Below are 27,349 nucleotides of genomic sequence, written 5' to 3' on the forward strand. Positions count from 1 at the left end.
ATGACAGGGAAGAGCACCTTCAGCATCATGAATACTCTCGGACTGCTGTATCTGAGTTACATACTTGTCTTCCTAATTTCAGGATCATGGGACAGGTGCCCTAGTAATTAGTTCACTTCTGGACTTCCTGACATTTGCCCTATGTGCTCCATATAGTGAGACTACTGAGGGGCAGCAGTTTGACATGTTGCTGGAAATGGTGGCATCTAATGGAAGAACACTATTTAAGCTCTTTCAGGTAAGATTTACTTTTCACTATTATTAGAGGCTTCAGGTAATCAGTGAACATGAAATTTTTCTAGTTTTACTGAAAGATGGATTTGGCTTCAGATGGTTAATGTGCCTAAATCTTTTCTGTCTTGGTGAATGTTTTAGTGGCCTATTATTTTGCCTTCAGATATCAGATTGAGGTGATTATTCTATAGTGAATGATATGCCACATCATTGTAGAATAGACTGCCTAGGACCTGTTTCCAGAAACACAGTAAAATACCACTTGGACTTTAGGATAGATTCAACAGATGCACAGATCTTCCCCTGATTGGCAAGTTTTCTGCCTTTTTGTTTCTTTCTCTGTAAATGAGAGTTAAGAGTCAGAAAACAAGAGTAGCATCCTCTTCAGTAACAAACCTGTAAGGATTGTAGCATTTTTGGCTAAAATGTTAATGCCTTGTTACTGTAAAAATAGTATTTTCTTCTGCTTTTGATTAGTGTCAGTTTGTGTCAGCCACTTTCCTCAGCATTATTTCAGCTTTTCACTGCTGCTCAGTGCCAGGAATTCTGTCTGGGAGTTGCATGAGAGATGCTTGTTCAAAGATATAGGGTAGGAACTCTTCTTAAGGCTAGCTTTCACCAAACTGAATTGGAAGTAGAACAGCCATGTACATTAGTTAAGGACACTGAATCACAGATGATCTAATCTTCAATTTTTGCACTTGGATAATTTTTTTGTTAACATTCTGTTCTAGCACCCTTCCATGGCAATTGTGAAAGGAGCAGGTTTGGTGATGAAGGCAATAATAGAGGTGAGATTTTATCAATGTTAGCTGGGATAGCATGCAAAATATGTATTGTCTATTTTGGAAGTGCAATTGCTTACCAAGAGAAGTTTGTTTTATTAGCTTCTCAAAGTGGGGAGTGGGGAGGGGGAAGTTGGAAGTGAGGAACAGAGCACCTGCTTAATTGTGAGTGGTTTAATATAGCAACTTGCTTTGTCTTACACTTGGGGGTTTGGAAAGCATGTGAGTTGGGACATTAGGTAGTGCCTTGCATGTCTTCATACTGCAGTCAAGATTTGGCTGTAAGTGTTGTATGTAGCTCAGCCACATACCTCAGAGCCACCAGACTTCTGCATGTTGGAGGGTACTTCAAGGAGGAAAGGTCATATTTCCTGGGATGCATTGCCAGATAGAATGGGACTGGGATTAGTAAGCAGTAGTGTCCCAGAGCAGACTAGTGATGTCAGCCTCTGTTCTTGCTTTGGCTTTAAGTTTCCATACCACATAATGTATGGGCCAAGTCCATACTTTTCAAGGGTTGCTCATGATTGTTGCAGGGTGACCTTGCTAACTGACTCTTGACATTTCCTGGGTTGAAATTCAGGGCTTAAGTTAGTGCCTCATTGTATCACAATGGCTTATGCATCTGAAATCCATCTAGTACTTTCTTGGAATGGAAGTGAATGAACACTTGAAATAGAGGTATTCCAAATCTTCACATTTCCCTCTATGTACCTTATAATGTTAGCTGAAAGTTACTATGTTGTTTATTAAAAGTCCTGTAATTTAGAGGAGTAAAAGTGCTGCAAAACCTTTTTCTTATTCATTGCAACTAATGTGTCTTGAGTGAGTGGCAGTCTTACCCATGTGGCTGTCTAAACTGAACAGCAGCCATTAATCTTAAGTGGTTACTGTCAGCAAAAGTCAAGCAAAAAGCAATTATGTGTGGCTGCCATTCTCTGTTTAATCCTAATTTATAATTGCAGTGTGAAAATGATACTGCTACTACAACCTCCTGATGTATGATGGGAGACAGGCATCCTGCCCTCTTCAGTTAATGTCCTCATGGATGCAACTACCAGTTATCTGGTCCATGGCTTTACTACAGCATTGAGCAGTTGCTGTTTAGAACTTTCACTTAAAACCTATCATACTCTAAATTCTGGTTTTTGAATATTAGTTGGTATAATTGATGGTCAAGAAGGCCTTGGAACTTTAGACTGAGATAAAAGCAGCTTAACTAAGATTCTTTCCTTAGTAATAATCTTGCCCTATTTCCAAAGGAAGGAGACAAAGAGATTGCTACCAAAATGCAAGATCTTGCCCTCAGTGAAGGTGCCTTACCTCGTCACTTGCACACTGCTATGTTTACAATAAGCACAGATCAGAGGATGCTTACAAATAGGTATGTCCATCTCACTTGATATATCATGTTTAAAAAACATTTCTAAGTAATGGCCTAGCAAACATTGGGAGTTTAAGGAAGAAAAGTTGCAGTTCTTCAGGAGAATATTTTCTTTAGCAGCTGGTATGTTTTAGTAGGACAAGCTTCAGCTGAAACTGCAGCAACTTAATAAACCCTTGATTATTTTTTTGTTAACGTGGGTTTGGGTTGGTTACTTGTTAATGGTTCAAGTTTTGATTTTTATTTCTTTTAATTCATGGAAAGAAAAGGCAAGTAGAATGTTTGGAACTTGTAAAAAGTTTCAACTTTTACTGTACAACTGTATAAAAATGGGTGTGCACATCTTAGGCATCTTGCATGCAGTTAGGATCACCCATCCTATCTGAGAGAGAAGTTTCCTCACATAAGTTATTCCCTGAAACAACAGTCAGTAGAACTTGTGATCTCTGAGAGTATGCTGTGGAGGATGAGTGATGATTCAATTAATTCCACCCAAATACAAGATTATGGAAGCTTTAGCTGTGAATTGCTGAAGTGCTTAGAGTTGCTAAGGAATGTAGGGACAAGTGGAGCTTGTTGCCACTGTGTGTCATCCAGGAGAGAGCGGGTATGAAACCATCTGTCATGCTAGTTCTGTTTGGTGCTACTACTTAAAATGTGCTTGTAGCAATGCTTCAGTTCAGTGCAGTGGAATCCAAGTGACAAATGTTGGCAGAAAGAATCGGTTGGCATAGAAGGCAGGTTCCCAGAAAGGATTTTCTAGTCAATAACTGGCATTAAGAACTTCAAGTAGAGCATGTAGTAGTTCTTGATGACTTCTAGCCTCTTAACTTCAGCTATAAGTTAAGGTTGGCTGGATAGACTTACACTTGGTTATTAGATGTTTCTGCTCTATTGCTCAAGTGTTCTTTGAGGTCTAGATCAAAAAGCATGTGCTGCTGCTGTTCCACTAACTTCACTGGAACTTTTTAGAGGCAACACTTTAAAGCATGCTAAGCATATCCTTGAACAATGTAATGCTTTGTGCTCACTAAAGAGTGCGAAGCTCTTGCTCATCTTCATTTCATCAGCATGGTAAGGGTGACAGTTTAGTGGTTTAAAAATCTCTTTAAAGTACTAACTTGCAGTTTGTTAATTTCAATGGCTTTTTCAGGCAGTTAAGTAGACATTTGGTTGGCCTCTGGACAGCCGAGAACAAAACTGCTATGAATTTGTTGAAACGTATTTTGGTAAGTAAAAACAAAATATAGAGTAGCAAAAAAATAAAATACGAAAGCTTGCAGTATCAAAGTTGGGACAGTCTATATAGTAAACATATTCCCTTTTTCCTTCAAGGGGAAGGTCTTGCCTGGGAGATCAGCAGTCTGGCATCTGCTAATTAAAGGATATTGATGAGGTTCAAAGCATCTCATAATCTAAAAATTTAGTTACTTTCCTGACACTTTTTAAGATACTTTGACACAAAACTTAAAAATAAGGAGTCTTGACTTATTTTTCTTGATTAAAGCGGGGACACATTGTAAGCATGTCTCTAATGCTTTCTTGTGCCAATAAGAAATTAAGGTATCAGGAGTTCTGTCCATGCTTTCATGCCTTGCTTGTCCAACTTTGTTTGCTTGTAACTTGGTTAAATCTGTATGTTGTTAGTTCATATGCTGATCGTTCATATGTTCTTTCACCCTTACAGCTTCCTGAATGCTTCTTGCATAAGTTACTTCAGTGAAGTTAGTTCAATAAGTAGTGTTGTAAGAAATTATCCTATCTGTTAAATTACCAGCTTTTAATTTCAAAATAGCAGTTCCTTCATTTTTGGCAGAGCAAACTGTCCTGATCTTGAACACTATCTTAAAAGAGTGTCTCATCTCTAATGTCACATGTAACATTTAGTCCATATCAGAGGATGTGGATGGATTCTAGTATTATTCTCTCAGTATTGCCCTGGGATCAACTCTTTTCTTCCTGCATTCTTTAGGTGCATTAAGTACTGCTTTAAGAAATGAGGTATAGCCAAGAGTTGTGCTGTATTGAAGCCAGTAATATGTCTCTGTTAATCAATTCTGTTGAGGATGGTGGCATTTTACTACTCACAGCAAAAAAAAAAAAAAAGCTGGAGCTTTATATACCTACTTTAGAGTAGAATATAAATTGAAATCCCTGATTTAAAGAAATTGTGTTATTACCTAAAGTGTTGGTTTCTGTTAATTAGCCACGTGTGTGTTTACACTGGTTTTAAATGTTTTTAGCCACCAGGTTTGCTGGCATACCTTGACAGTGCTGATCCTGTTCCTGAAAAAGATGCTGACAGAATGCATGTTAGAGATAACTTAAAAATTGCAACTGTAAGTAATTGTAGTTGTCTTTCCTATTCCATTATATAGATGTATTGTCTTAGTGACTTTTGTAAGACAAACACTTGACTGCTGCATTGACCTGCAGCAAAGATAACCCACAACTAAGTGATTGGTTTTATTCTGCAGGATCAGTATGGCAAGTTCAATAAAGTGCCAGAGTGGCAGAGACTGGCTGGAAAAGCTGCAAAAGAAGTTGAAAAATTTGCCAAAGAGAAGGTGGATCTAGTCTTGATGCACTGGAGAGATCGAATGGGCATAGCTCAAAAAGAGGTAAAAGTATTTGAAAGTCTTTGTTAGAGTAACTTGACTAAGTCACTGTTGAGTGTCAGAACACACACTGAAATAGTAAAGAATTGTTTTGATATGAGAGTTCTCCTTCCTTTTAGCAAACTCTCTAGTGCTTACTGTTCTTGGGTTAGAAATAGGATCCGGGGAGAATGTAAATCAGGCAAATGAATTCCTTCAGCATATGTATTAGGCATTTTGCCAACTGTATCAAACTGCAGTACAGCTTATATGCATTTCTTGTAAGATTATTATAGAGGAGAAAATTCCTTGAAATGTGGCAAAACTAGTTTTTGAGGTATATTTAAAAGAAATTGAATATTCTTTGCATTCAAAATTATATGCTTTACACCAATGATAATTTAGCTATGGAACCTTCTTGAAGAATTATAGAATAACCTGGGTTGGAAGGGACCTTAAACATCATCAAGTTCTATTTCCCCTGCCATGGACACCACCTTGGGATTCACTTGAATATAGGTATCTCAGTGCTTGAAGGGCAACACAAGACTGTACCTAAGGTCATGATTGAGACTGAAGTCATAAAAAACTGTTTTGGTCGGATATTGTAAGAGGAGAGCTTAAGCATTGCTTGAGTCTGTTGGTCTCCTTTTTCTTTTAGTTTTATTGCCATGTTCGAAAAGACAAACTCTCTAAATTCTGAGGTGTTTCCCTTAACTTTCTTTACTATATTGACTAAGCTTGTTTTTATGCATTCTGGAAGTGAAACAATCTGTTGTGCGTGCAAGGAAGGATGAAAAACACAATGCAGAGTACTGAAAATGCCTGTCTTTGTTCTGATATAGCAGTAAGCTCTAATTTACGAAAATCTAGCTCAAGTTTGATGTAGAATGTGGTGCAGAAGTTTGACAATAATATTTGAGAAATAATGATGAATTAGGTTCAAAACAGGAGAAATGAAGAAATGTGAAAAACAATGTAAGGTCAAATTGCACTTTAAACAACTTGTCTAGATACTGAGTTTAAAGAGTCATTTTTCTGTGTGGAGTTCTGAGCTGTATCATTTCACAGCAAATGTGTGCAAGTGTAGCTTGGAAGATGTAGTAGCAAGTTTGGTGTTACCACTTTAAATTACTTCAGTGACTCTGGGGTGTTAAATGTATTTTTCTTTTTCTTCCAATTTTTCTTCATAATCAGGACAGAAACAATATGGTGAGTCTGTATATCTCTTGTCACTTGTGTGGACTCTGTTGCTTAGACTTCTGCTTGCATGTGATACCTCATGTAGATGATAACAGTGATTTCATGCTTCATCAAAATAGGGAATCTTTCAGTGACCAAGTCAGGCTTGGTTTTATTTTTGTGACTCCCTCTACTTCTTCCCTTTCAAGGGCAAAACATTTTTCATATGAGTTTTCACCTCCATCAGCTTTGGAGCTGATGAATACCTATGGTGGTGGGAATTAAGCTTTTCTCAGGGATAACTTGCTTCTAAACAAATGATGCATCAAACAGCTGAAAGTTTCTCTGGCATGATTTAACTTGGTGCAAATAACACTTGTGAAAGTCTGTTGCTGCTACTCACTAGAAAAGGAGACATTATTAATGAGGCTTAACTTAGTATGGTTTTTGAAAGAGTGTAAAAAATATAGCCTTTTATTTTAAAAGGGAAAAATGGGAGACATCTGCCTCTACTGACTTATGAAATTTGGTTATTTTGCAGAACATGATTCAAAAACCAGTGATATTAAGGAAACGGCGCCAAAGGATAAAAATAGAAGCAAACTGGGATCTCTTTTATTACAGGTGAAAATACTAAATTTAATACATGTTCTTAGCTGGTTGGATATTTTTGTTAATATCTTCTGAGTTTCTGTGACTTTGAATTTCTGCCTGCCTTGAAACAGTGCAAGTGTTTTGGAACAGCTACTTACTAAAAACTAAGCTATACTTAAGGATTTCACTTGTGTTTAGGCAAAGGAGGAATTTAGAAAGCTTCTGAAATATTATCAAACTACATATTTTTTTTTCCCTTTAACCAAAAGGAAGAGTAAATAACAAACTGCAGGTGCAAATCTGCATGGTGCTGAAGGCCAAGTGAAGTAGCACTGGAAAGTATTGTAGTTTGATGGTACCTGTAAGCTACTCAAGATGTTGTAACTTGAATTGGAACAAACATGAGCTTAAAGCAGGGCAAGAGAAGGCACATGCATACTGGATTTCAAATAGTGCCACAGGTCCTAAATGCAGCTTGCTTACCTGTGAGTTCTTATCGCTGTCAAAGTTTACAAGGGAGGAGCTTCCATCTGAAAAAAATACATCTCTTTGGCTAGAGCCATTGTGTTAGCCAAGCCAAGCTTTATTAGTCTAACAAACAATGTAAGCAAGCTTGGGGAATTCCATAAACCTAACTGCATGATGTTTCTAAATGTCAAATACAGTTTCATGAAAGGAAGATGATTGTGTTCCTAAACCTTTGGTGCTGAAGTCCATTCTCAGTCTTTGGATGCAAAGGCTGTGTTGGTAACTGCTACTAAAGAATGCCCACTGACTGTTTTGTGACATTTAAGACATCAACTTCTATTTTACTGCATAAGCTATTTTTTAATGTTTTTATTGGTTTAAAACACAGCATGTCTGCTACTCTGTATTGTTTACCTGTAGCCCTTGCTGGCTTACAGTGAATCACTTGCATGTTTCCTTGTCATCAACTACATGCAGATGGCAAACTGAGCCCTAAGGGATGACACAGGCATGCTTTAGTCTAGGCTGGCCTCCATGGCTATCAAAACAGTATACAAGTGAACAACTGTAATTACTGTAGCAACCTGGAGACCACTGCTCTCTGCCTTCTAATTAAGGTCCATTAATGCTAATGATCTCCCCTAGCTTGCCAGCTGAATCTTGTCTGCTTTTCAGATCATGTTTTGAGGGCTTTAAACTATGTAACTTCTTTCTTAGATTTGTTCAGGATCATGCTAGATCAAACTTGATTTGGAACTTCAAAACACGGGAAGAACTGAGAGATACTCTTGAGTCTGAGATGAGAGCATTTAATATTGACAGAGAACTTGGTAGTGCTAATGTTATCTCATGGAACCACCAGGAGTTTGAGGTAAATGACCTATGAGAAGACAAACTGCATCTGTAAAGTATCACTTGAAATGTCACTTCTGTCTCTTATTCTACAAGTGAATCTTGTGTTGATGATCTCTGACTGCAAGCTAGATTTTTTTAGAGGTTATGGGATCAACTGCTAAGGCTTGAGTCAGTGAACAGGTACTACTGTTCAGTATCACTGGGCAAAACAGAAGCTTCTTTAACCCAACAAATGGTGCTGTAGAGATTAAACTTTTATCAGAACCCGTGGTGTATTCTTGAATTAAGACAAGAGTTAGTCCTTGCATTGTTTTCCAGATAAAGTCAAACTTGTTTTTGAGTGTGTTCTGTCAGAATTGGTTTGGGTAGTTTCAGAAGTCACTTCTTCCTGATAACAAGTTTGTCTTTATTTCCTTCGTGTTTCAGTAATCCTGTATCTGTTAAATACTGGCTTGCCAAATCATGAATAGATTATGGGGCTAAAACATGTTGCATTGTAAATTATAGCAGTATGGTCTTGATTGCCTTTCTCAAAACATCTTGCAAGATGTTTTCAAGTAATATGCTAATAAACACTTCCTGTACTGTTCTCTTATCTCTAGTATTGTTGTGGTTCCACACAAAAATGTGGTTTTAATTAATGTGTAACACTTAAGCAAAGCAAGGCCACCCTTAAATTCAACTGCAAGATATTCCTTAGATATTCCCATTGCCATCTTTGTTAGAGTATAGCTTTCTAGTGATATTTGAGCTGAGAACTGTTAGTGACATGAGAACAAACTTGGTTTGAGGAATTTTTCAACTGGCTCCTATGCAAATCAGGAAGAACTGCAAGACACCAGGCTAATGTTTTATGAGAGAGCAGTTTTATGTATGCAATTTATCCCTATCACACAACTACAGGTTGCTTCTTATATTGATACAAGAAATAGCTAAGACTAGGTTTAGATTAATATTTCTTGCGCTGTCATTTGTGTTTCAAAGCTTCCTTCAGGTATAGGTCAGGACTTCTGGGTGTCAGTGTCTGCTATCCCAAGTTTTTACAGCTGCAAACTGGGACAGAATCAGAAGTACAGATTTGAAGCTTAGTAATGCAGACTTCCCCCATGTACCCTATGCTTCTGTGTGGCTTTATGCTGCTGGAATGTAGCAGTAGCATTCTTGCAGCTACAAGCCAGGATACTTTGAGACTGGATTGAACAGCTGCTGTCTCACAGATTTGCTTTTAAATAGTAGTGAAGATGTTATTGGACTATGCTGTAAATATTTGAATAGATAGTGGTGACAAAGGCTTTTTTATCAACTGTGAAAGCTGTCACTTTGCCAAGGAGGATGGTGGCTTGATACTCCTGAAAGCATACCAGTTAGTGGGATATCATTGTATGTAATGCTGTGATCAAATCTATAGATAACTTTGTGGCCTCATGACAGTAATCTGCAAACTGCAAATAACGAAAGCCACTCTACAGTGGTTTTTCTTGTATGTTAGAAGTACCTCTAATTGAAGTGCTTCCAAATTTTTGTTACCACTGAACATTGAGGCATTTGTTAAATTTAATGTAGTTGCTCTGAAGTTAATGATGGCTTTTATTGGGCAATTTTGCTTCAGATTCTTGTTTTGTGAACTGATGCCTCTAGGCTTTTATTATCCAGCAGAATAGCAAGTATAACTAGTAATTAGGTCATCATGCTTGTATTTCATACTTGCAGTAACATTAAGTGAAATACCTTGCAGTGGAATAAATACTTATTAAACTTGAGTCACTGAATGCATCATGTGTTATCCAAGTTTAGTTACTAAAACCAGCTGGTATTAGAAACAAGTTAGTTAATGTCTGGAAATGGAGATTTCAGTATGATGAGAAGCTTCCTTTATTCAGGGGGGCAGCAATAGCCAGTGAGTTCTCTTCTGTGGATGTGTTTCTTTAACAGAAAACCTGCAGATTTCAGTTTTCCTACAGCTTAGGAGAGGTTGCTAACCTTGTTGAGTTTTAAGATGCAATCAAGCTCAGTATTGTTTTGTGAGCAAAAACTTACAGAAGGAGAAACAATATATGTTGTTAAGTAAGGTCTTCTGTGTTACAGGTAAAATATGAGTGCCTTTCTGAGGAAATAAAAATAGGGGATTATTATCTAAGATTACTGCTGGAAGAAGATGAAACTGAAGAGAGTGGAGCAATCAAAAGATCGTGAGTCATTATTAAAACCTTATCTCATTCCTGAGGTCTGTGTTTGTTTTCTTTTCTAAAATCTCATTTATTTTTTAGATATGAATTCTTCAATGAACTCTACCATCGCTTCTTGCTTACCCCAAAAGTGAATATGAAATGCTTGTGTCTGCAAGCATTGGCCATTGTTTATGGAAGGTGTCATGAAGAAATAGGACCATTTTCTGATACTAAGTACATTGTTGGAATGTTAGAAAGGGTAAGAATGATGTTAAATTACTGGATATAGTAGTTAGCATACTGCTAGTCCAACATACATTCAGATCTTTCAGTTACTGTGAAACTCAGGTTTTGGGTTTACAGCTTGTGAATACTTTTTTCCATGCTGTCAACAGCTGTTCTTAGAATCTCCCTTTGTTTTAGTTTCATTAAAGTTTAACTAAAAAAACCTTGCTGATCCTAGAGATGTTTCAAACTAGTCTCTTTAAGGCCAACAAAATGCAGATGTAACTTCAGCTTGCTTTTGAAAAATGCAGAAGCTTTATGAGGGGAGAGTCTTTTCAAAGTACTGACTTCGAGTCATAGCCCCAGACCTAATGAAATGATAGCTTTAGATGAGCACATGTGGTGGATTAGATTTGTAGTAGTAGCTGCTTTGCCTAGTAAGTGTTTGTTAATTTATATCTGACAACTGATTCAGCTTGCAAAAATAAATTTCCATGGAGTCTGAAGGAGGAGTTCTTTCCTTGCATCAGCATGAGTTTTGGCTGTTGTAAGTGAAACTGAACCAGGGTAGTCTGTTGTTATTTTGCCTTGAGCCTTGATAATCTCACCAGGGATGAAATATCAAAGACCCTCTCTGTCTGCTGGCTAAAAGCATTCTCTTTTTTTCTTGTGCTTGTTTTAACTGGTTCACTGGGAATCCAAACATAGTCCTGATAGAACTGTAGACTTGGCAGAATAGTGGATTTGATCCAGGACAATATCAGTGTTGGAGGGCACCAAGGCCTTTGCTCCTCAGTGGCAGAAAACTACCTTTATTAGCTGTGCATGAAACTTAACATTTAATAGTCATCACTTTTTCTGGGCATGAAAAAACAATATGGGGATTTGCAGCTGCAACTATGTTGACTTTTGAAGGCAACTTTCCAGTATGTGCTGTGATATACTAAGCTGATATTTTCTACTAAAACAGTGCACTGACAGGCTTGAGCGGGACAGATTGATCCTGTTCCTCAACAAGCTGATCCTCAATAAGGTAAGGTGGACATGACACGTACACTTAACAGCAGTTCATCAGTCTTGACTCTATAAAATAGTCTGAAGTAATCTTTCAGAGTTAACTTGTACCAAAATTCAAGTATTGAGGAAGTTTTAGAACAATGTTTGCTACAGCTTTCTGGAATGTGATTGCTGTTATTACTGGTGAGAAGGCTGAAGGAAATGTGTAGATATTGTGGTGATTGCACCAAATCCAGTCGCTTTAGAGAATGATTTGACTTTTTTTGTGGTCACTTCTTTTTTGAATAAAACTCTGCAATACTTAATTGCAGCAATGCTTATCTAGAAAATGCTTTTGGTAACTCATTTCATTTGTTAACAGAGAAATGTGAAGGACCTTATGGATTCAAATGGTATCAGAATCCTTGTAGATCTTCTTACTCTGGCACATCTTCACACGAGCAGAGCTACAGTCCCTTTGCAGGTACAGGGCCTTTGTTTCTTACTACTCATATGTTGCTCTGTGAAAGGGACAATTCTTAACAAAATCAATGTACTTTTCACATTTCCTGTAGAAATGTGATATTTGCACTGTGAAGCTAAAGCTGTTCTTGTAAACATCAACTTTTAGAGCAACGTGATTGAGGCAGCACCTGATGCGAAGAGGGAGAGCGAGAAAGAATGGTACTTTGGCAATGCTGACAAGGAAAGGAGTGGTCCTTACAGCTTTCAAGAGGTACCTGTCAGCTTCAGACTCACAACTTGACAAATTATTTCTGTCCTGGTGCCTGGATGTGTTTCAAACAGTGAAAGGGACCATAAACAATGCTAAAGAATGTTCTCCAAGTAACTCTTTAACTAAGGATTAAAGCTAGATAAGGGTCTTGATGTAGTGCCAAGAACTGCAGCCTTTTTGGTAAGACTGCCTACCCCTCCATGCCTCAGTTATTTTCAACATAATCAACACTTTCTTCTTCGTGATTCTATGACAGTGTTATAAACACATTGAAATTTCATGCAACTATAGGAGTCTGCCATATAGCAGTTAAAAGCTTGTCATGAGTGTGAGTGTTTAGGAGAAAAAGTGGCTCTGAATGCTGAATAAACTAAATTCATCTTTAATCTTGCAATAGATGCAGGAACTATGGAACGATGGGAAGGTGACTTCAAAAACTCGTTGCTGGGCTCAGGGTATGGATGGCTGGAGACCCTTACAGGTCATCCCTCAGCTGAAGTGGTGCCTGCTTGCCAGTGGGCAGCCTGTGTTGAATGAGACTGACCTTGCCACACTTGTCCTCAACATGCTCATCACCATGTGTGGATATTTTCCCAGCAGGTAAACAGTGATTTTCAGCAGAAAGGGTTAACTTTCTCTAGCAGATGCATGAATTAATAAATCCTGTCTTTAAGCTTTTCTTAGAAAGTAGTACATTAAGGAGCTCTATTAAAGAGCCTTTTACATGGTAGTAATTAATTCTGTGGGCAAATAGAGAGTTTGTAAATGAGACAATACTAATATTGTGAAGGGAACTGCAGGAATGAATGCATAAGCTATGTGCATTTCTAATGCTATAGACAGGCTCTTGTTTAACTTAAACAAAACTGCTTTAATGCAGGACACTTAACCACACTTACCAAGTCTAACAACAAACTTTGAAGTTAACAAAAAAGATAAGAATATGGCTTCAATAGTCTAATATTGATGCTTAATAAAATTCTTTGTTCTTGAAAAAGAAAAAGCACACGTGTGCTTACTGCTGTACTACTTGATTTTTTTAGGGATCAAGATAATGCTATTATAAGACCTCTGCCTAGAGTGAAAAGGCTGCTGTCAGATAGTACTTGCCTTCCTCATATTACTCAGGTAAGTAACTCTTCAAAAATGTGCCTGAATAAGTGAAAGTTTCACTTGCTCTGTCTTCCTCGTGTGAATACTTTAGGTGGGATAAATGCATCAAAGAACAATTGTAATATTGTGCAGGTTCCTGATCAAGCAGTTGTTAATTTCATAGGGTGTTGCAAATTTCATGCTTTTCAGCCAATATCTCTTAAGGAAATATTTCCATCGTTGGAGAAACTGAAAAGCCACCTGGACATGATCTTTATCAACCAAGTCTAGAAGATCACACTTTTAGCAGAGGGCTTTGACAAGATGATCTCCAGAGGTCCCTTTAAATGTTTTTTGATTGACACTTGTTGTTTTTAAGCTGAAGTATTCTTTAACTGTAATACCTGTAAATTTCTGAGTTGTCCCAATAATTTGTTAAAACTTCAATTTTGGTTAGATTACTTGCAGCTAATATAAATGCTTGTGTTTGGTTTCAGCTATTACTGACTTTTGATCCTATCCTGGTGGAAAAAGTTGCTGTATTGCTCTCTCATGTCATGCAAGACAACCCTCAGTTACCTCGTTTTTATCTGAGTGGAGTATTCTTCTTCATCATGATGTACACAGGTTCCAATGTACTTCCTATTGCAAGGTGAGGAAAAAGAACAGCCAAAAGCACCTCTTGCCCAGTCATGCTCAGGACTGCTGCCCTACATCTCTACATGCTCTGGGGAATGTGGCTTGCTAGAACCAACATGAAATTCTTCTAGAAGAATTGCCTCCACATGATCTAGTCAGACACTAAAAAGTGAATTTCTTATCCTTCCAGAGAGGGAATGAGAATGTGTCTGATGACACAGTTCTAACAGTACAACTAGGCATGTCTTACTGTAGAATAAGCCATTTACAAGCACTAAAAAGTAGTAACACAGGCTACATATATGCTGATGTAGTTTTTGATAGTAGACAGCTATTGAAAGAGTTTAAAAAATATAATAACCTCTTTCAATATTGAAGCCTAAAACAGTTAAAACAGTCTGTACTGCTGGATAATGCACTGCATATTTAGGTAGCTACTGCCGTTCTTGTCAGTACTTTTCTTCTAAATGCAGTAGTTCATAAAAAACTGTCCTACAATTCCAGTTAAGTCTCTTGGACAGTGAAATGCATTGGGCAATGATTGCATGCTTCCAGGATGACTCTGGTGTAATAGAACTGTCAGCACTTACTCTAAAATAATCCTGTGTCATCCCTGCAGTGATGATCTAACCGAGCAGAGGTTGTCTGTGTCTCTATAGCATCTTTTTTTGTGTGTTTAGAAAAGCAGCTTTCAGGAGTAAGACTTTCAAACTGAAATGATGAACATGAGGCAAGATTTATAACAGGAGTGCTTAGCTTGGTGGAGTGCCCAAGGTTTTAATGAACTTTGTACTTAATAAATTCATACAACTGTTGCAGTTAGTCTTTTATCTCAAAGTAAATGTCTAATACCTGCCAGCTGGACTGTGTTGGTCTGCTACTATTCAAGAGTACCTAAGTATCAAACAAAAAGAAGATAACTGCTGTTTCTCTTCTAGGTTTTTGAAATACACACATACAAAACAAGCTTTCAAGTCTGAAGAAGTGAGTAAATTGCAGCAGTAACTAACTCTGTTTCCAAATAGTTTTGCAGACTACCTATAGATGTTTTAACTAGAATTTATCTACTGTAAGGGAAAAGGGGGAGAGTTTTTAGGTCTCAAATTATTAAGCAAGACAGAATTCAATTATTGTTGAGATGACCATGTGATCTCTTCTGTAGACAAAAAGTCAAGATATCGTTCAAAGAAGTATACTTGGACATATTCTTCCTGAAGCAATGGTGTGTTATTTAGAAAACTATGAACCAGAAAAATTTTCGGAGATATTCCTTGGAGAATTTGACACTCCGGAAGCAATTTGGAGCAATGAAATGAGGTAACTGTTTTCTGTCAGAGGGCCAAATAAATCTGAACTACAGGTTATCTTGAAGAGGTATTTGATGTTCTTAAAGAAAGCTGAAAATACCTGGATTCAATGGCTTCACCTTGTTTGCCTTCTGCAAGGGCAGTGTCCTGCTCTGCTTCAACCAAAAATAATCAAGGCAGGGGAGAGCAGAATTGGCAGTGGGAAGGGGAATATTTCCCTGAATGTCTTGAGTAAGTTCCTTCTGTGATTGGAGACTTGACTGTGTATGTGAAGTGCTTTATGCTTACTCATTTATATGTACTTTTTTATTATCAGCACCTATCTGTGTGATATACCTCTAATATTCTAGTACATATTAGGTCTTCCAGAAAGTAAAGAGGTGTTGAGAAAAGGAAAATATCACTTTTAATTGATTTAATACACTAATTTTCATGGTGTTTAAATAGCTCTCTAATAGAATAGGAGAGAGTCCTATTCTAAATCCCTACTAAAATGTGGGAAACTTCTAAGGAAAACCTTTTCAGAGGAAATCATTGAACATGCTTGTGTGCAGTGAGTGAGGATTAAGGACTGCTGGGCAAGTGTTAAACTAAACTTTGTCACTTTTAGGCGTCTAATGATTGAGAAGATTGCTGCTCATCTTGCTGACTTCACTCCTCGTCTTCAAAGCAATACAAGAGCCCTCTACCAATACTGTCCCATCCCTGTTATCAACTATCCCCAACTGGAAAATGAGCTGTTCTGTAACATTTATTACCTCAAACATCTTTGTGATACAGTTAGATTTCCAGACTGGCCAATTAAAGATCCAGTAAGTAAGAAGTATTTTAGGATTCATTTAGTTCTTGATCTTTCAGTCCTAAAAGTTAATGAAAAAGTACTAGGACTTTCAGTCCTAAAAGTTAACAAAATCAAGTGCTAGGTCTGTTGCAAGTAACTCCTTTATCGTGAATTTTGGTCCACAAGTAGATACATTATACCCTGCTTTATCTTGAAGCAGCATAGTGTTCTTTCCACATAGCAATCTCAATAAGTGTATCGTTCTTGTGGTGACTACTTGAATAGCAAACTCAAGCATCCAAGCAACTTCAGGGAGTGTTTCAGTGAATCATATTTTGGGGGCAGGGACAGAGAATGGAAATCGTGACTTTGGGGTTCTTATTTGTCCATGCTGCAAGAGAAACCAAGCTAACATGTCAGTACATTAACTGAAGAGATCGTTTTGGTACAAGTCTATGGACTAGATTTGTCTAAGCAGCTTTATTGATTCATGCAGCTTTTCAGTTTCTATAGTATCATGATTTGAGCCGTGTCTTATTTAAGTGATTTGCCATCTTCTAATTTTACTCTTACATAGTTATTTTAGTCTCAAGGTGCTTTTATCTTGAATAAAATACAGGATTCTTTAGTAAAACAGCATTTTATTAACAATTATGTATACTGGTGTCAGCATAAATGAAACACTAATAAATTGTAATTCTTGAGGTTAAACTGTTGAAAGATACCCTAGAAGCTTGGAAGAAGGAGGTGGAGAAGAAGCCACCTACCATGTCAATAGATGATGCCTATGAAGTTCTTAACCTACCCAGAGGACAAGGCCAGTAAGTTGTCTTCAGGATTTAAAGTTATGTAAATACTTTGATATAAACTCTATGCACTGAACAAACTGAAGTTTCTTAACTTGGTACATGGAATGAGTTAGTGGTACCAGCTCAGTCACGTGTAGCACCTGCTTCTTTCACAGTGGAGGATTGCTTTGCTAAAAAGATACAAAGCTTGGAAGTACAATTCCAATGTTTGAGAAAACAATTGTTAAAGTGTTTAGATAACCTGAAAATGGGGAAAAGAATGTTCTGAGCTTTGCTCTTTTAAAGGACAAGCTTTAACCATAGTGAGCAAAGAATATAGCAGAACTTCAGTATGTTCAAAGGAGCTTTTTTGTGTAATCATCCTTCTCCCTCCCCCATATTGCCTTTTTTTCTTGGCGATTATACCCTTAGAATTTTTTGTGTACTGTCTTCCCACTGGTTTCTGACTTCAGGTCTCTAGAAGGGAACCAACAGCAGTTTGTTTATACTTCAAGAACAGTGCACTTACAGCAATGGTGAAATACTAACTTTCAACACTTGTAGCTCATCTGGATACTTCATTTAAAGTATTGAGGGACTTTGAGCACCTTGAAAGTATTAAAATACTTTCAGTCTTTAAAATTTCTTCCTATTGTGACAACACAATTACTCCCCATTCAGTGTAAGATGATGAAGCAGAGTTTTAATAAAGAAATAGGAGAGCTTTGTAGTTTTTACTCAATTGCACTTAGTGTTAGTACTGTTTTCAGAACCCCAGGCTTGTTTTGCTGTGGTTGTTTTAGGTTTTTTTTGTTATTAAGTGTAATTGATGGAACTTGTTTTATTGCAGGAATGATGAAAGTAAGATCAGGAAAGCTTATTTCAGGCTGGCTCAAAAATACCACCCAGACAAGAATCCAGAAGGCAGGGTATGTACAGCACAAATTTGGGGTGTTAATAAAATGGGAACATATTCTGCTCTTACATATATTAAGAATTTTGAAATGCACACCTAAATTGTCTTTCTTCCTTTTAAAAGCGGTGCTCTAGATGAATGATAAAATACAGATTAATGCTACAGATTAATAATTTAACTAATACCATTCAAGGATTTAGGATTTCTACAGTAAACTGGTGTAGTCAGATCAGACTCATATCTCAGAAATGGTCTTGTTTAGGGAGTTACACAGGATCTAAATGAGCCACTTGTTCCATTTTGGAGACTGACTGCATCCTCTGCCCATTCTCACAATCCAGCTGTACTTATTGCTTTTGTCATAGTATGATTGACTTAAAAGTCTCTTGCCTGGGGCAGAGTTCAGGAGACAAAAGAAAACTATTCTATCAACCAGTGTTTGCAGTATTTCCTTGAGTGCAGTGAGGCAGCAATGTTAGTGCTGTTGCTAGTAACCTGAAATGCTCTATTTTACTTGCACTTAAACTACGCTCCAGTAATTTAGAGTGTTCTTAACAACACTTACAGCTGTTTCTCCTTATGGGCAGGATATGTTTGAAAAAGTTAATAAAGCATATGAGTTTCTGTGCACAAAGTCTGCCAAGGTGATAGATGGGCCAGATCCAGAAAACATAATTTTGATCTTGAAAACTCAAAGCATCCTCTTCAACAGGCATAAGGAAGGTAAGCATGCTGCCTCAGTGTTTTATGTTCATTTTTTTAGTGGTCATTTCAGTCAGCTTTAATCTCCTCTCTTCTTTAGTCTGTGCTCTGTTGATCTGGTTTCTGACTTGCCACAGCACTATGTAGTTATGGTATAGGGCTTCAAATTAGGACTTTTTTTTCTAGGAAATAAACTAATCTGCAGTAAAACTTAATTCATAACAGCATGAATAGCTCTTTGTAGTGCTCTGCTCCAGTACTAATCAATTTGAATCTTCCTCTGTACGGAGAGTTCTGTCTGTGCAGGAAAATCCTCACTAGTACTCAGTCACCCATATGCTGGTTATACACATATATCTGGCTATTAACAATGAGCCATTCTTTCAAATCCTGACCAGTGTTGGAGTCCTTGGGTGAGTGTGCTGCAACACAACTTATCTCATTGCTCTGTTGGGAAAGAGGGATAGCTAGAGCACCCTAACACTTGGGTCCAGCTACAGTCCCAGGCTGGTAGCTGCTGCCATGTCCAAGTCTTGCAGAGCCAACCGTGTTTTGCTGTTTAAGTGTTACAGTATAATGGTAAACTAAGAACCTCAAGTACAGTCCTAGTCCTGTCAATTATGTGGAGCTAGGGACAGCATTGGTATAGACTTAAATGTGTTGGCTTGCAGTTGGCTCCATGTGAAAAATGAAGCTCTGTTAGCTTCTAGCATGAGCAGTTCCATGTGATGAGGAGTTCAGTTGCGTGGAGTGCTCAGTCTTGTTCCAGATTCCCTGGGTGTTTGCCTTCGTTTCCTAGTCCTTGTATATCTGATATATCTTCCAGCAATAATTTTGTGGTGGCTTAGATTGCTTAGACTGTGCATATACATAAACTTGGACTTTTTTCCTCTTTCAGATTTGAAACCTTACAAGTATGCAGGCTATCCTATGCTGATTAAGACCATTACCATTGAAACATCAGATGACCTTCTGTTTTCCAAAGAATCTCCATTGTTGCCTGCTGCTACAGAGCTTGCTTTTCATACTGTCAGTTGTTCAGCATTAAATGCAGAAGAACTGAGAAGAGAAAGTGGAATTGAGGTATATGTAAAGAAAAGTGTTGAAATGCATGCTTTTAGTCTTAACTTTTCCATAGCTAGAAATCTTAGATCCTCAATGCCTGGGAAATCAGATGTAATTGAGACTCACTTTTGATCCTGAGACACCTGTTATTCTTAACATCTCAGATATTCTGGATACAGTAGGAGAAACATCTTGCAGAACATACCCTTTTCTAGACCTAGGCTTCTCTATTGAACTGTGTGTAAACAAGCTACATACAAGGTTTCTCTACTCCTTTACAGAACTGCTGCATTTTTTTATGTGAAAGAATAGATAAATGTGAACAAGTCACTTGAGCAGAATTCCTTTTCATTGCACATATTACAGTATTAGAACCGTGTGGGTTGGAAAAGATACTGAAGATAGAGTCCAACTGTTAATCCCCACACTGGCAAGTCCGACTAAATCATATCCTCATGCCTTTTTAATTACCTTCAGGGATGGCAACTCAGCCACTTCCTTTGACAGCCTCTTCCAGTGCTTGACCATCTTTTCAGTGAAGAAATTTTTTCTAATATCCAATCTAAACCTTCCCTGGCACAACATGAGGCCATTTCTCCTTGTCCTTTTGTTTCTTGGGAAAATAGACCAATCCCCACCTTGCTGCAGCCTCCTTTCAGGTGCTTTTACAGAGTGATGAGGTCTCTCCTTAGCCTACTTTTCTGAAGGCTAAACAACCCCTACTGCCTCAGTTCCTCTTATCAGATTTGTACTCTAGAACCTTCCCCACTCTGTTGCCCTTCTCTGGACATTCTCCAGCACCTCAATCTCTTTCTCATAGAGAGGCCCCAAAACTGAGCACAGCATTCAAGGTGCAGCCTCACTAGTGCTGAGTATAGGGGGACAATCATTGTGCTGGCCCTGCTGGCCACGCTGTTGCTGATCCAGGCCAGGATGCCCTTGGCTGCCTTGGCCTCCTGGGCACACCCTGGCTCATGTTCAGTGGCTGTTGAGCAGCTCCCCCAGCTCCTCTTCTGCCAGGCAGCTTTCCAGCCACTCTGCCCCCAGCCTGTAGTACTGCATGGGGTTGTTGTGACCCCAGTGCCAGACCCAGCACTTCAACTTGTTGAACCTCACACAGCTAGCCTTGGTCCATTGGTCCAGCCTATCCAGATCCCTCTGTAGAGCCTTCCTGCCCGCCAGGAGATCCACACTCCCACACAGCTTAGTGTCATGTGTGCACTGACTGAGGTATTAGCTCACATGTGAGAAGACTGTCAGCTCTTAAAGCATCATTACTAGTACTTACAAGGAATTTTGCACTACATACCACTTATGCAGGCAGCAGATTTTTGTCAAATGCTTCCTTTCAGCCATTACAAATGACTTTACCAGCTAATGTTTTGGTTTTGCTGGCTTTTACCCCTTTTTGTTGTGACTGAATTTGTGCATCATCCAATCCTCACAGGTATTGCAAGAGGCATTTAATCGTTGTGTAGCAGTCTTGACTCGATCTAGCAAGCCAGATGATATGTCTGTACAGGTGAGTTTAAAGCAGCAGCTTTAACTGAGTCTATGGTCTTCTCAGAAAATTGCACTATGTATATATATGTATAATACGATAATAAACACAAAAATGTGTGTATAGATAATAAAAACATTGATCTAGTATTGTACATATAAAAAATACAATTGTAAATATGCATTTTTCCTCCCCTTGGAACCAATAAAACATTGTGTTTTGTAGGTATGTGGATACATTAGTAAGTGTTATAGTGTTGCAGCTCAGTTTGAGGACTGCAGAGAGAAGATTACAGAAATGCCTAACATAATTAAGGACCTCTGTAGACTACTGTATTATGGCAAGGTGAGTGCTTCTTTCCTTTGTCCAAATGGATGTTTAACTGTTAAATGTTTAGGGGAATATTCTGGTTTTTGGGCAGATAAGACAGTCATGGAATCATAGAATGGTTTGTGTTGGAAGAGACATTAAGTTCTTTTAATTCCAGTTCCCCTGCCATGGTGTCAGGGACACCTTTCACTAGACCAAGTTGCCTAGAGCTGCATCCAACCTGGCCTTGAACACTGCCAGGGATGGGGCATTCACAGTTTCTCTGGGCAATCTGTTCCAGTGACTCACCACCCTCACAGTAAAGAATACTTCCTAACGTCTGGTCTAAACCTACTTTCTCTGTTTGAAGCCTTTTCCCCATTGTCATGTCACTCCATACAGTTGTAGATAGTCCCTCTCCCTCTTTTGTGCAGGCTCCCTTCAGGTACTTGAGGGCCCAGTTAGGTCACCTTGAAGCCTTCTCTTTTCCAGACTGAGCAAACCCAATTCTCTCAGCCTTTCCTCATAGTTGCAGTGCCTGGTCAAACCCTTATGTAAGATCCCAGCAAATCATGAGTTACAGAACTCAATTGCCTTGTTTCAATACTTGCATTTGAATCCATTTAAACTGTAGATTTAAACTGCAGCCCCTCTAAAGATTCAGCTACTTTTGCCTTTTAACTGACACATTAGGCAGTTTGGCTTACTGTACGTAATTAGCAAATAAATGTACTACAACTAAGCCTTGCATAAGCAGATAGACTCTAAAGTCAGCATAAACTATGGGAGCAATATTTAAGAAGTTTTCTTGCCATTTAGCTCTTTTGAACTTGCCTCATGTTATAAAAATAATTAATTTTGTCTGAATTAAGAAAGGAAAGCTTGTCTTTAACTTTTCATGTGGGGTGTGTGAAAACGTGAGACTAAAACCAGATTCTAGTAATTGACTGTATATGCTAGTGTGTTCTTTAGTCCCTACAGGACACATGTATTGCCATAAAAAACTCTCCTGGCAATCTCTTCTGCATTTCTGAGTTGCTTTCCCAGCAGTTCATTAATGCTTCTTTCTAATCATATGAAATAACTTTTCAAGTACTCTTCCCTTTGAAAGATGCTGACTAATTAGCTGTGTTGTTGATTACCAATACTACAGCTGCAGAAATTATGTCTTCATAATTTCTTCAGTCTTGTCTCTGGGTTGCTTAGATAGTACTGCAGAATTAGCAAGTTTGGGCTTTTAAATCTTATATACAGAAACCAGTTGGCATTCTTTGGTTACAGGCTTTAAGGCAAACTTCTTTTTTCTCCCCCCCAGACCATACCACGAGTAGCTGCTTTAGGAGTAGAGTGTGTTAGCTCCTTTGCCTTAGATTACTGGCTACAAACACATTTGTTCCAAGCTGGAGTTCTGTGGTACTTACTGGGTTACCTCTTCAACTATGACTATACACTGGAGGAGAGCGGGATTCAGAAAAGTGAAGATTCAAACCACCAGGTAATGTTGCTGAGGTGCTGTCAACAATCAGTGGCTGTTGTTTGCCATCTCTTACTAAGAGACCAAGTGTATTCAAATATTTGTTAGAATCATTGAATAGCACGAAGAGTAACATCAACAGAAAGTTTTAGAAGGGATTTTTTTGTAAAGTGATGAGTACTCTTTGAGTGGTTTTTTTGTTGTTGTTGGTTTTGTGTTTTAAAGCATTGAACTGTTAAAGCTGCCAAAGCCCATGATTTCTAATGGATTTCGTGCAAGACACTTTTAATCTACATCAAACAGTATAAAAGTAAATTTTTGCTATCAGAAGAAAGCTCTAGGTTTTCTCAAACTGTCTCCACATTTTTCAGGAGGTAGCAAATAGCCTTGCTAAGCTCAGTCTCCTGGCCCTGAGTCGTCTTGGAGGGTATCTTTCTGATGAACAAGCTACTCCTGAAAACCCAGCAATCAGGAAAAGCTTGGCTGGAATGTTGACACCCTACATTGCAAGAAAACTTGCTGTGGTCAGTCCTACTGAGGTAAGCATCTGTTGGCCAAAACTTTCTCTAGTGATTTATAAAAGGAGCAGCTGGTCACTTGTAAAACACTGAAATCTCTTTGACCAAATTAATACTGAGAACAGCAGTGTGATTTTTATTTGTGGTTGAGGTAACTGCAGGGAAAAGAAACTGATTCAGCCTCAAGCACTATGGACAGGAACAGTGCTTTATAGACTAATATTTGCAAAACAAATACAGGAACAAAAAAGTGGAGTTAATTTTTCAAGGCTTAAGGACATATTGATGATGGAGAGCAAAGGTTAAGTTTAACTTTTAAAAAGTGGTGCCAAGGAAGTCATCTGTAAAGAGATACTGCAGGTAGTTGCTGCTCACTGTCAAAAATGGATGGAGAATCTGAAGTAAGTGTGTCTAAGAGTAGAACAAACAGAAAATTAAAATTTAGATTGCACTTTACCACATAACTTCCGCATGCTGTTTTTTCTGTATGTTTTTCCTATATGGGAAGTTTCCTACTTTAAACTTACTTGTGTAATTAGTGTAGCTGTTAATGAGATTACCATGAAACATGCTGATTATTGTGCAAAACGGTCCAAGATTGTTGTAAATGTGTTACATTGTGTAAATTCCTTTTCTTAGACTCTGAAGATGCTTAACAGTAACACAGAGAACCCCTACTTGATCTGGAACAACGGGACACGAGCTGAATTAATTGAGTTTTTGGAATCTCAGCAAGAAAGCATGATTAAGAGAGTAAGATATTCTTTACTTTAAATCTCAGTACTATTTTTTAATAGTTTTGTGTTTTCCTATATACTCTAGGAATGCAAGTGTATGGTTAATACAAGTATCCATTGTTGTCTACCCCAAAGTCACTTTCTTCATTCTGTAGTTTTTAAAAGAAAACAAAAAACCCTAAGATTTTGCTTGTTCATTTCGTGTTATGTTTCAGTCTGAGCTTCTGACTTGCTGAAGCATTAAGTTTTCTGTTCAAGTATTGCCTATTTCATGATAGGATTATAGCTGTATACTTCCTACAAGATTTTCTGTCTGAGCTTGTGCCGCTTATCTCTGCTTAAAGGGTGATTGTGACAAGAGCTATGGATCTGACTTTGTCTTCAGTGACCATGCAAAGGAACTTATTGTGGGAGAGGTTTTTGTTAGAGTCTACAATGAGGTCCCTACCTTCCAACTAGAGGTGAGATGTAGCTAAAAAATTTTCTGTTAAAACTAGTGTTTGGAATGCTACTTCTTCCTGTTTATCTGTCAGTGCAAACAGAATGGAGGAAATACAAAATGTTATGAAAATTTCCTTCAAGATCAGCATGTTATGAGAAAGCTCTTTACTGGAGCAGAATAAATTAAGAGACCAAGTCTGTCATAAGGATGTGCTTTTCAGATGTCTTAGTGACTTCTCTCTACAAGCTTGTGATGCAGACACTTGGATTGATTCAGTAATTCCAGGAGGAGCCTATTGCTTTACAGTCAATCTCTATGTATGGGCAAACACAGATCTGTTGGAGTAGTGCAGCTTTTTAAGTGTATATGTAGATAGAAATAGGGTTTAATGTGATCCAGGTGTTACAGTGATCATAGAGAAGATCTGCCTGTCTGGAAGAAAGGAATATGTGAAATGTAGAAGTTACTTGGATACAGTTTCTTGTACTGTGACTGCTGTTGCACCACACAGCTAAAACTGCTGTCATCTTTGCTTCAAAGCTCCCTAAAGCATTTGCGGCAAGCCTCTTGGATTATGTAGGCTCACAAGCACAGTACCTTCATACGCTCATGGCGATAACTCAGACTGGGAAAGTGGAGTCCAATCAACATGGAGATCGCTTACGGAGAGTTGAAATGGCCCTGGAGGCTCTGAGAAACGTCATAAAACACAACCCAGGTAGGCTTAAAACTGAGCTTCCCCAGTATACTCTTCTGTGGGCAGCCTTAAAAACTCTGAACCTCTGTAGTCTGTGTCTTCCAGTGAGAAAGAAGCTTTTTTGCTTGCTGACAGGCTTTAACATTTTTAGTAAGCCATATAAGCTTGCTGGTTTTTTCCCTTACCTGGAAAATACTGTCAGTAAATGTAGCAAAATTTTGGGTTAAATTCAAGCCTTATCTATTTTCATATCTGAATCATTAGATTTCAAATGTAATTCAATTCTGCTGTTGCTAGGAAGACTTAAACTTCTTGAAAGAAACTTTCTGTAATCCTTCAAAGAATCTTCAACTGTTTTTTAAACTTCCTTGCATCATAGAATCTTCCTTGAACTGAATACTTTGTGCTAGTTAACCTAAGTGGCACCTGTGTTAGGGTTGTAGTAAAGCAAGAGGAGAAGATGCTCTTGAGAGTGGGCAGCAAAGTTTAATGAGCAGACATCAATGTATAGAGTGGAAAAGCCTGAGATAAATGATTAGGATGTTTTCCTACTGTATTACATGCTACTTCTGAAAGCAAACCATGTTACTATTGTGGCATCTAATAATAGCTGGTTGGGATGTTCTCTGTGCAATTATAAACCTGAAGGCAGCTGCTCCTGCTGGAGACAGCAAGCCTGCTCTGAGCTGGGGCATTCTGAAAGGGCAAGTGTCTTTGAAGACAATAGGTTTTGATTGTCAATGATAAATAAAATGACAGAATTTGTTTAGTTGTTTTATAAGAATGCAAGTAACTAGGTAGCCCAAGAATTACATCACTTACTTTCCTTAGAGTGGGGAGTTACCCTCTTGTTTTTGAAAAATTGTTGACCTGAAACTAGATTAATAGAGAGGAGTCCATAATCTTCTAACTCTGTAGCAGGTGCTGTCCTGTATGAGCTACTGAAGCTTCTGTGGCTGACTACATGCAGCTCTGTAGTCTGTAACACCTCTCTGTACAGTGAAATATGGGCATGGGAATTGGCCTTCAGTGAATGCTTTGGCTGGCATGGAGAGTAACTTATTTGGTCTCTTGCAGGTTCTGAGTGTGAATGCATAGGGCACTTTAAGTTGATATTCTCCCTTCTGCGTGTTCACGGAGCTGGCCTGGTGCAGCAGTTGGCTCTGGAGGTAAAAACCAAACCAAACCAACCAAAAAACAAACCAACCCCCACAAACTCCCAACCTTCCTGTCTGGATGCTTTATGTAATCACCATAAACAAACCTGATGGTGTAGCTGTTAGAGTAGCATTTAAAAATGCTAAGATTGGGGTTCCAAGGTGTCAGTTCCTCCTTGGAGGAACATGTGTCATGCATGTGTCTTTGCATCCTTCTTGCCTGAAGTGACAAAACAATTTGGTGGCAGGAATAAATGTTGTAAATATCAGTTCTGGTGGCCAGTGAATTGGCTGACTTCATACACTGGGTTTTCTGAAGTGTCTGAATAGCTGAAGTATAATCAAGTGCTGTTTCTGATCTTTTGCAGGTAGTGAACATAGTAACAAGTAATCAAGAATGTGTTAACAACATTGCTGAGGCAATGGTCCTTGCCAACTTACTGGCACTCCTGCATTCCTTACCTTCAAGTAGGTACCATAGGATTCTCCATCTTGCAAGGGAAAGGGTTTCCAACTCAGGAATTTATAAGAATGCAGCTGAAATTAGCTCTGAGTTTTAGGTTACAATGGTCTTGTTAGCTTTGTAAGATAGAGAGCTGGATTATGAATAGAAGCTACAGTAAGAACACCTATATATTGGAACAAAGCTTTCCTCAGGCTTCCCAGCTGTTGCTGTGCTCCATTCCAGTTGCTCAGCTATTAATGAGAGCAGTAAAGACAGTACTGCAATACATCCTCAGTGAAGCATGGTGTTTCTATGCCCAGTCCTTTCTTTACCTATCAGTTATTCCCCTGCTAGATAAGAAAAGCAGAGCTACCAAACAGGAATCACCATTTTTTTAAGAAGATGACAGGAAGCAGGAATAGAAATAGATAATTTTTTTAAACAAAAGGAAAATTTAGACCATCTCTGTCATCACAGGCCCTGTGATATACTAAGTCGCTTCTGTCAGCTGATTTAGACATTAGTGACTATCATATCCAAAGGATGGATTACAAA

The 27,349-nt window shown here is 38.3% G+C and overlaps 1 protein-coding gene across 2 annotated transcripts in view; it reads left to right on the forward strand.

Annotated features, from left to right (window-relative positions):
• Positions 1-27,349, forward strand: part of DNAJC13 (DnaJ heat shock protein family (Hsp40) member C13) — a 56,692-nt gene that overhangs the window by 18,826 nt on the left and 10,517 nt on the right. For both annotated transcript variants that reach the window (XR_009114169.1, XM_058018827.1), the window contains exons 15-47: positions 83-238; positions 969-1,025; positions 2,282-2,403; positions 3,557-3,632; positions 4,647-4,742; positions 4,881-5,024; positions 6,198-6,212; positions 6,724-6,806; positions 7,962-8,115; positions 10,185-10,288; positions 10,367-10,526; positions 11,463-11,525; positions 11,871-11,972; positions 12,120-12,224; positions 12,622-12,824; positions 13,268-13,352; positions 13,814-13,968; positions 14,894-14,939; positions 15,118-15,272; positions 15,873-16,074; positions 16,749-16,864; positions 17,682-17,760; positions 18,335-18,470; positions 19,348-19,532; positions 20,962-21,036; positions 21,241-21,360; positions 22,640-22,819; positions 23,170-23,337; positions 23,956-24,069; positions 24,398-24,514; positions 25,036-25,213; positions 26,270-26,361; positions 26,718-26,817. Coding sequence is in view for 1 of the 2 variants with exons in the window: in XM_058018827.1 (XP_057874810.1) it covers positions 83-238; positions 969-1,025; positions 2,282-2,403; positions 3,557-3,632; positions 4,647-4,742; positions 4,881-5,024; positions 6,198-6,212; positions 6,724-6,806; positions 7,962-8,115; positions 10,185-10,288; positions 10,367-10,526; positions 11,463-11,525; positions 11,871-11,972; positions 12,120-12,224; positions 12,622-12,824; positions 13,268-13,352; positions 13,814-13,968; positions 14,894-14,939; positions 15,118-15,272; positions 15,873-16,074; positions 16,749-16,864; positions 17,682-17,760; positions 18,335-18,470; positions 19,348-19,532; positions 20,962-21,036; positions 21,241-21,360; positions 22,640-22,819; positions 23,170-23,337; positions 23,956-24,069; positions 24,398-24,514; positions 25,036-25,213; positions 26,270-26,361; positions 26,718-26,817 (3,943 nt within the window). In the remaining variant the exon portion in view is untranslated. The remainder of the gene's footprint in view (positions 1-82; positions 239-968; positions 1,026-2,281; positions 2,404-3,556; positions 3,633-4,646; positions 4,743-4,880; positions 5,025-6,197; positions 6,213-6,723; positions 6,807-7,961; positions 8,116-10,184; positions 10,289-10,366; positions 10,527-11,462; positions 11,526-11,870; positions 11,973-12,119; positions 12,225-12,621; positions 12,825-13,267; positions 13,353-13,813; positions 13,969-14,893; positions 14,940-15,117; positions 15,273-15,872; positions 16,075-16,748; positions 16,865-17,681; positions 17,761-18,334; positions 18,471-19,347; positions 19,533-20,961; positions 21,037-21,240; positions 21,361-22,639; positions 22,820-23,169; positions 23,338-23,955; positions 24,070-24,397; positions 24,515-25,035; positions 25,214-26,269; positions 26,362-26,717; positions 26,818-27,349) is intronic.

This window comes from Melospiza georgiana, chromosome 1 (genome assembly GCF_028018845.1).
Source record: "Melospiza georgiana isolate bMelGeo1 chromosome 1, bMelGeo1.pri, whole genome shotgun sequence".
Lineage (NCBI taxonomy): Eukaryota > Metazoa > Chordata > Aves > Passeriformes > Passerellidae > Melospiza > Melospiza georgiana.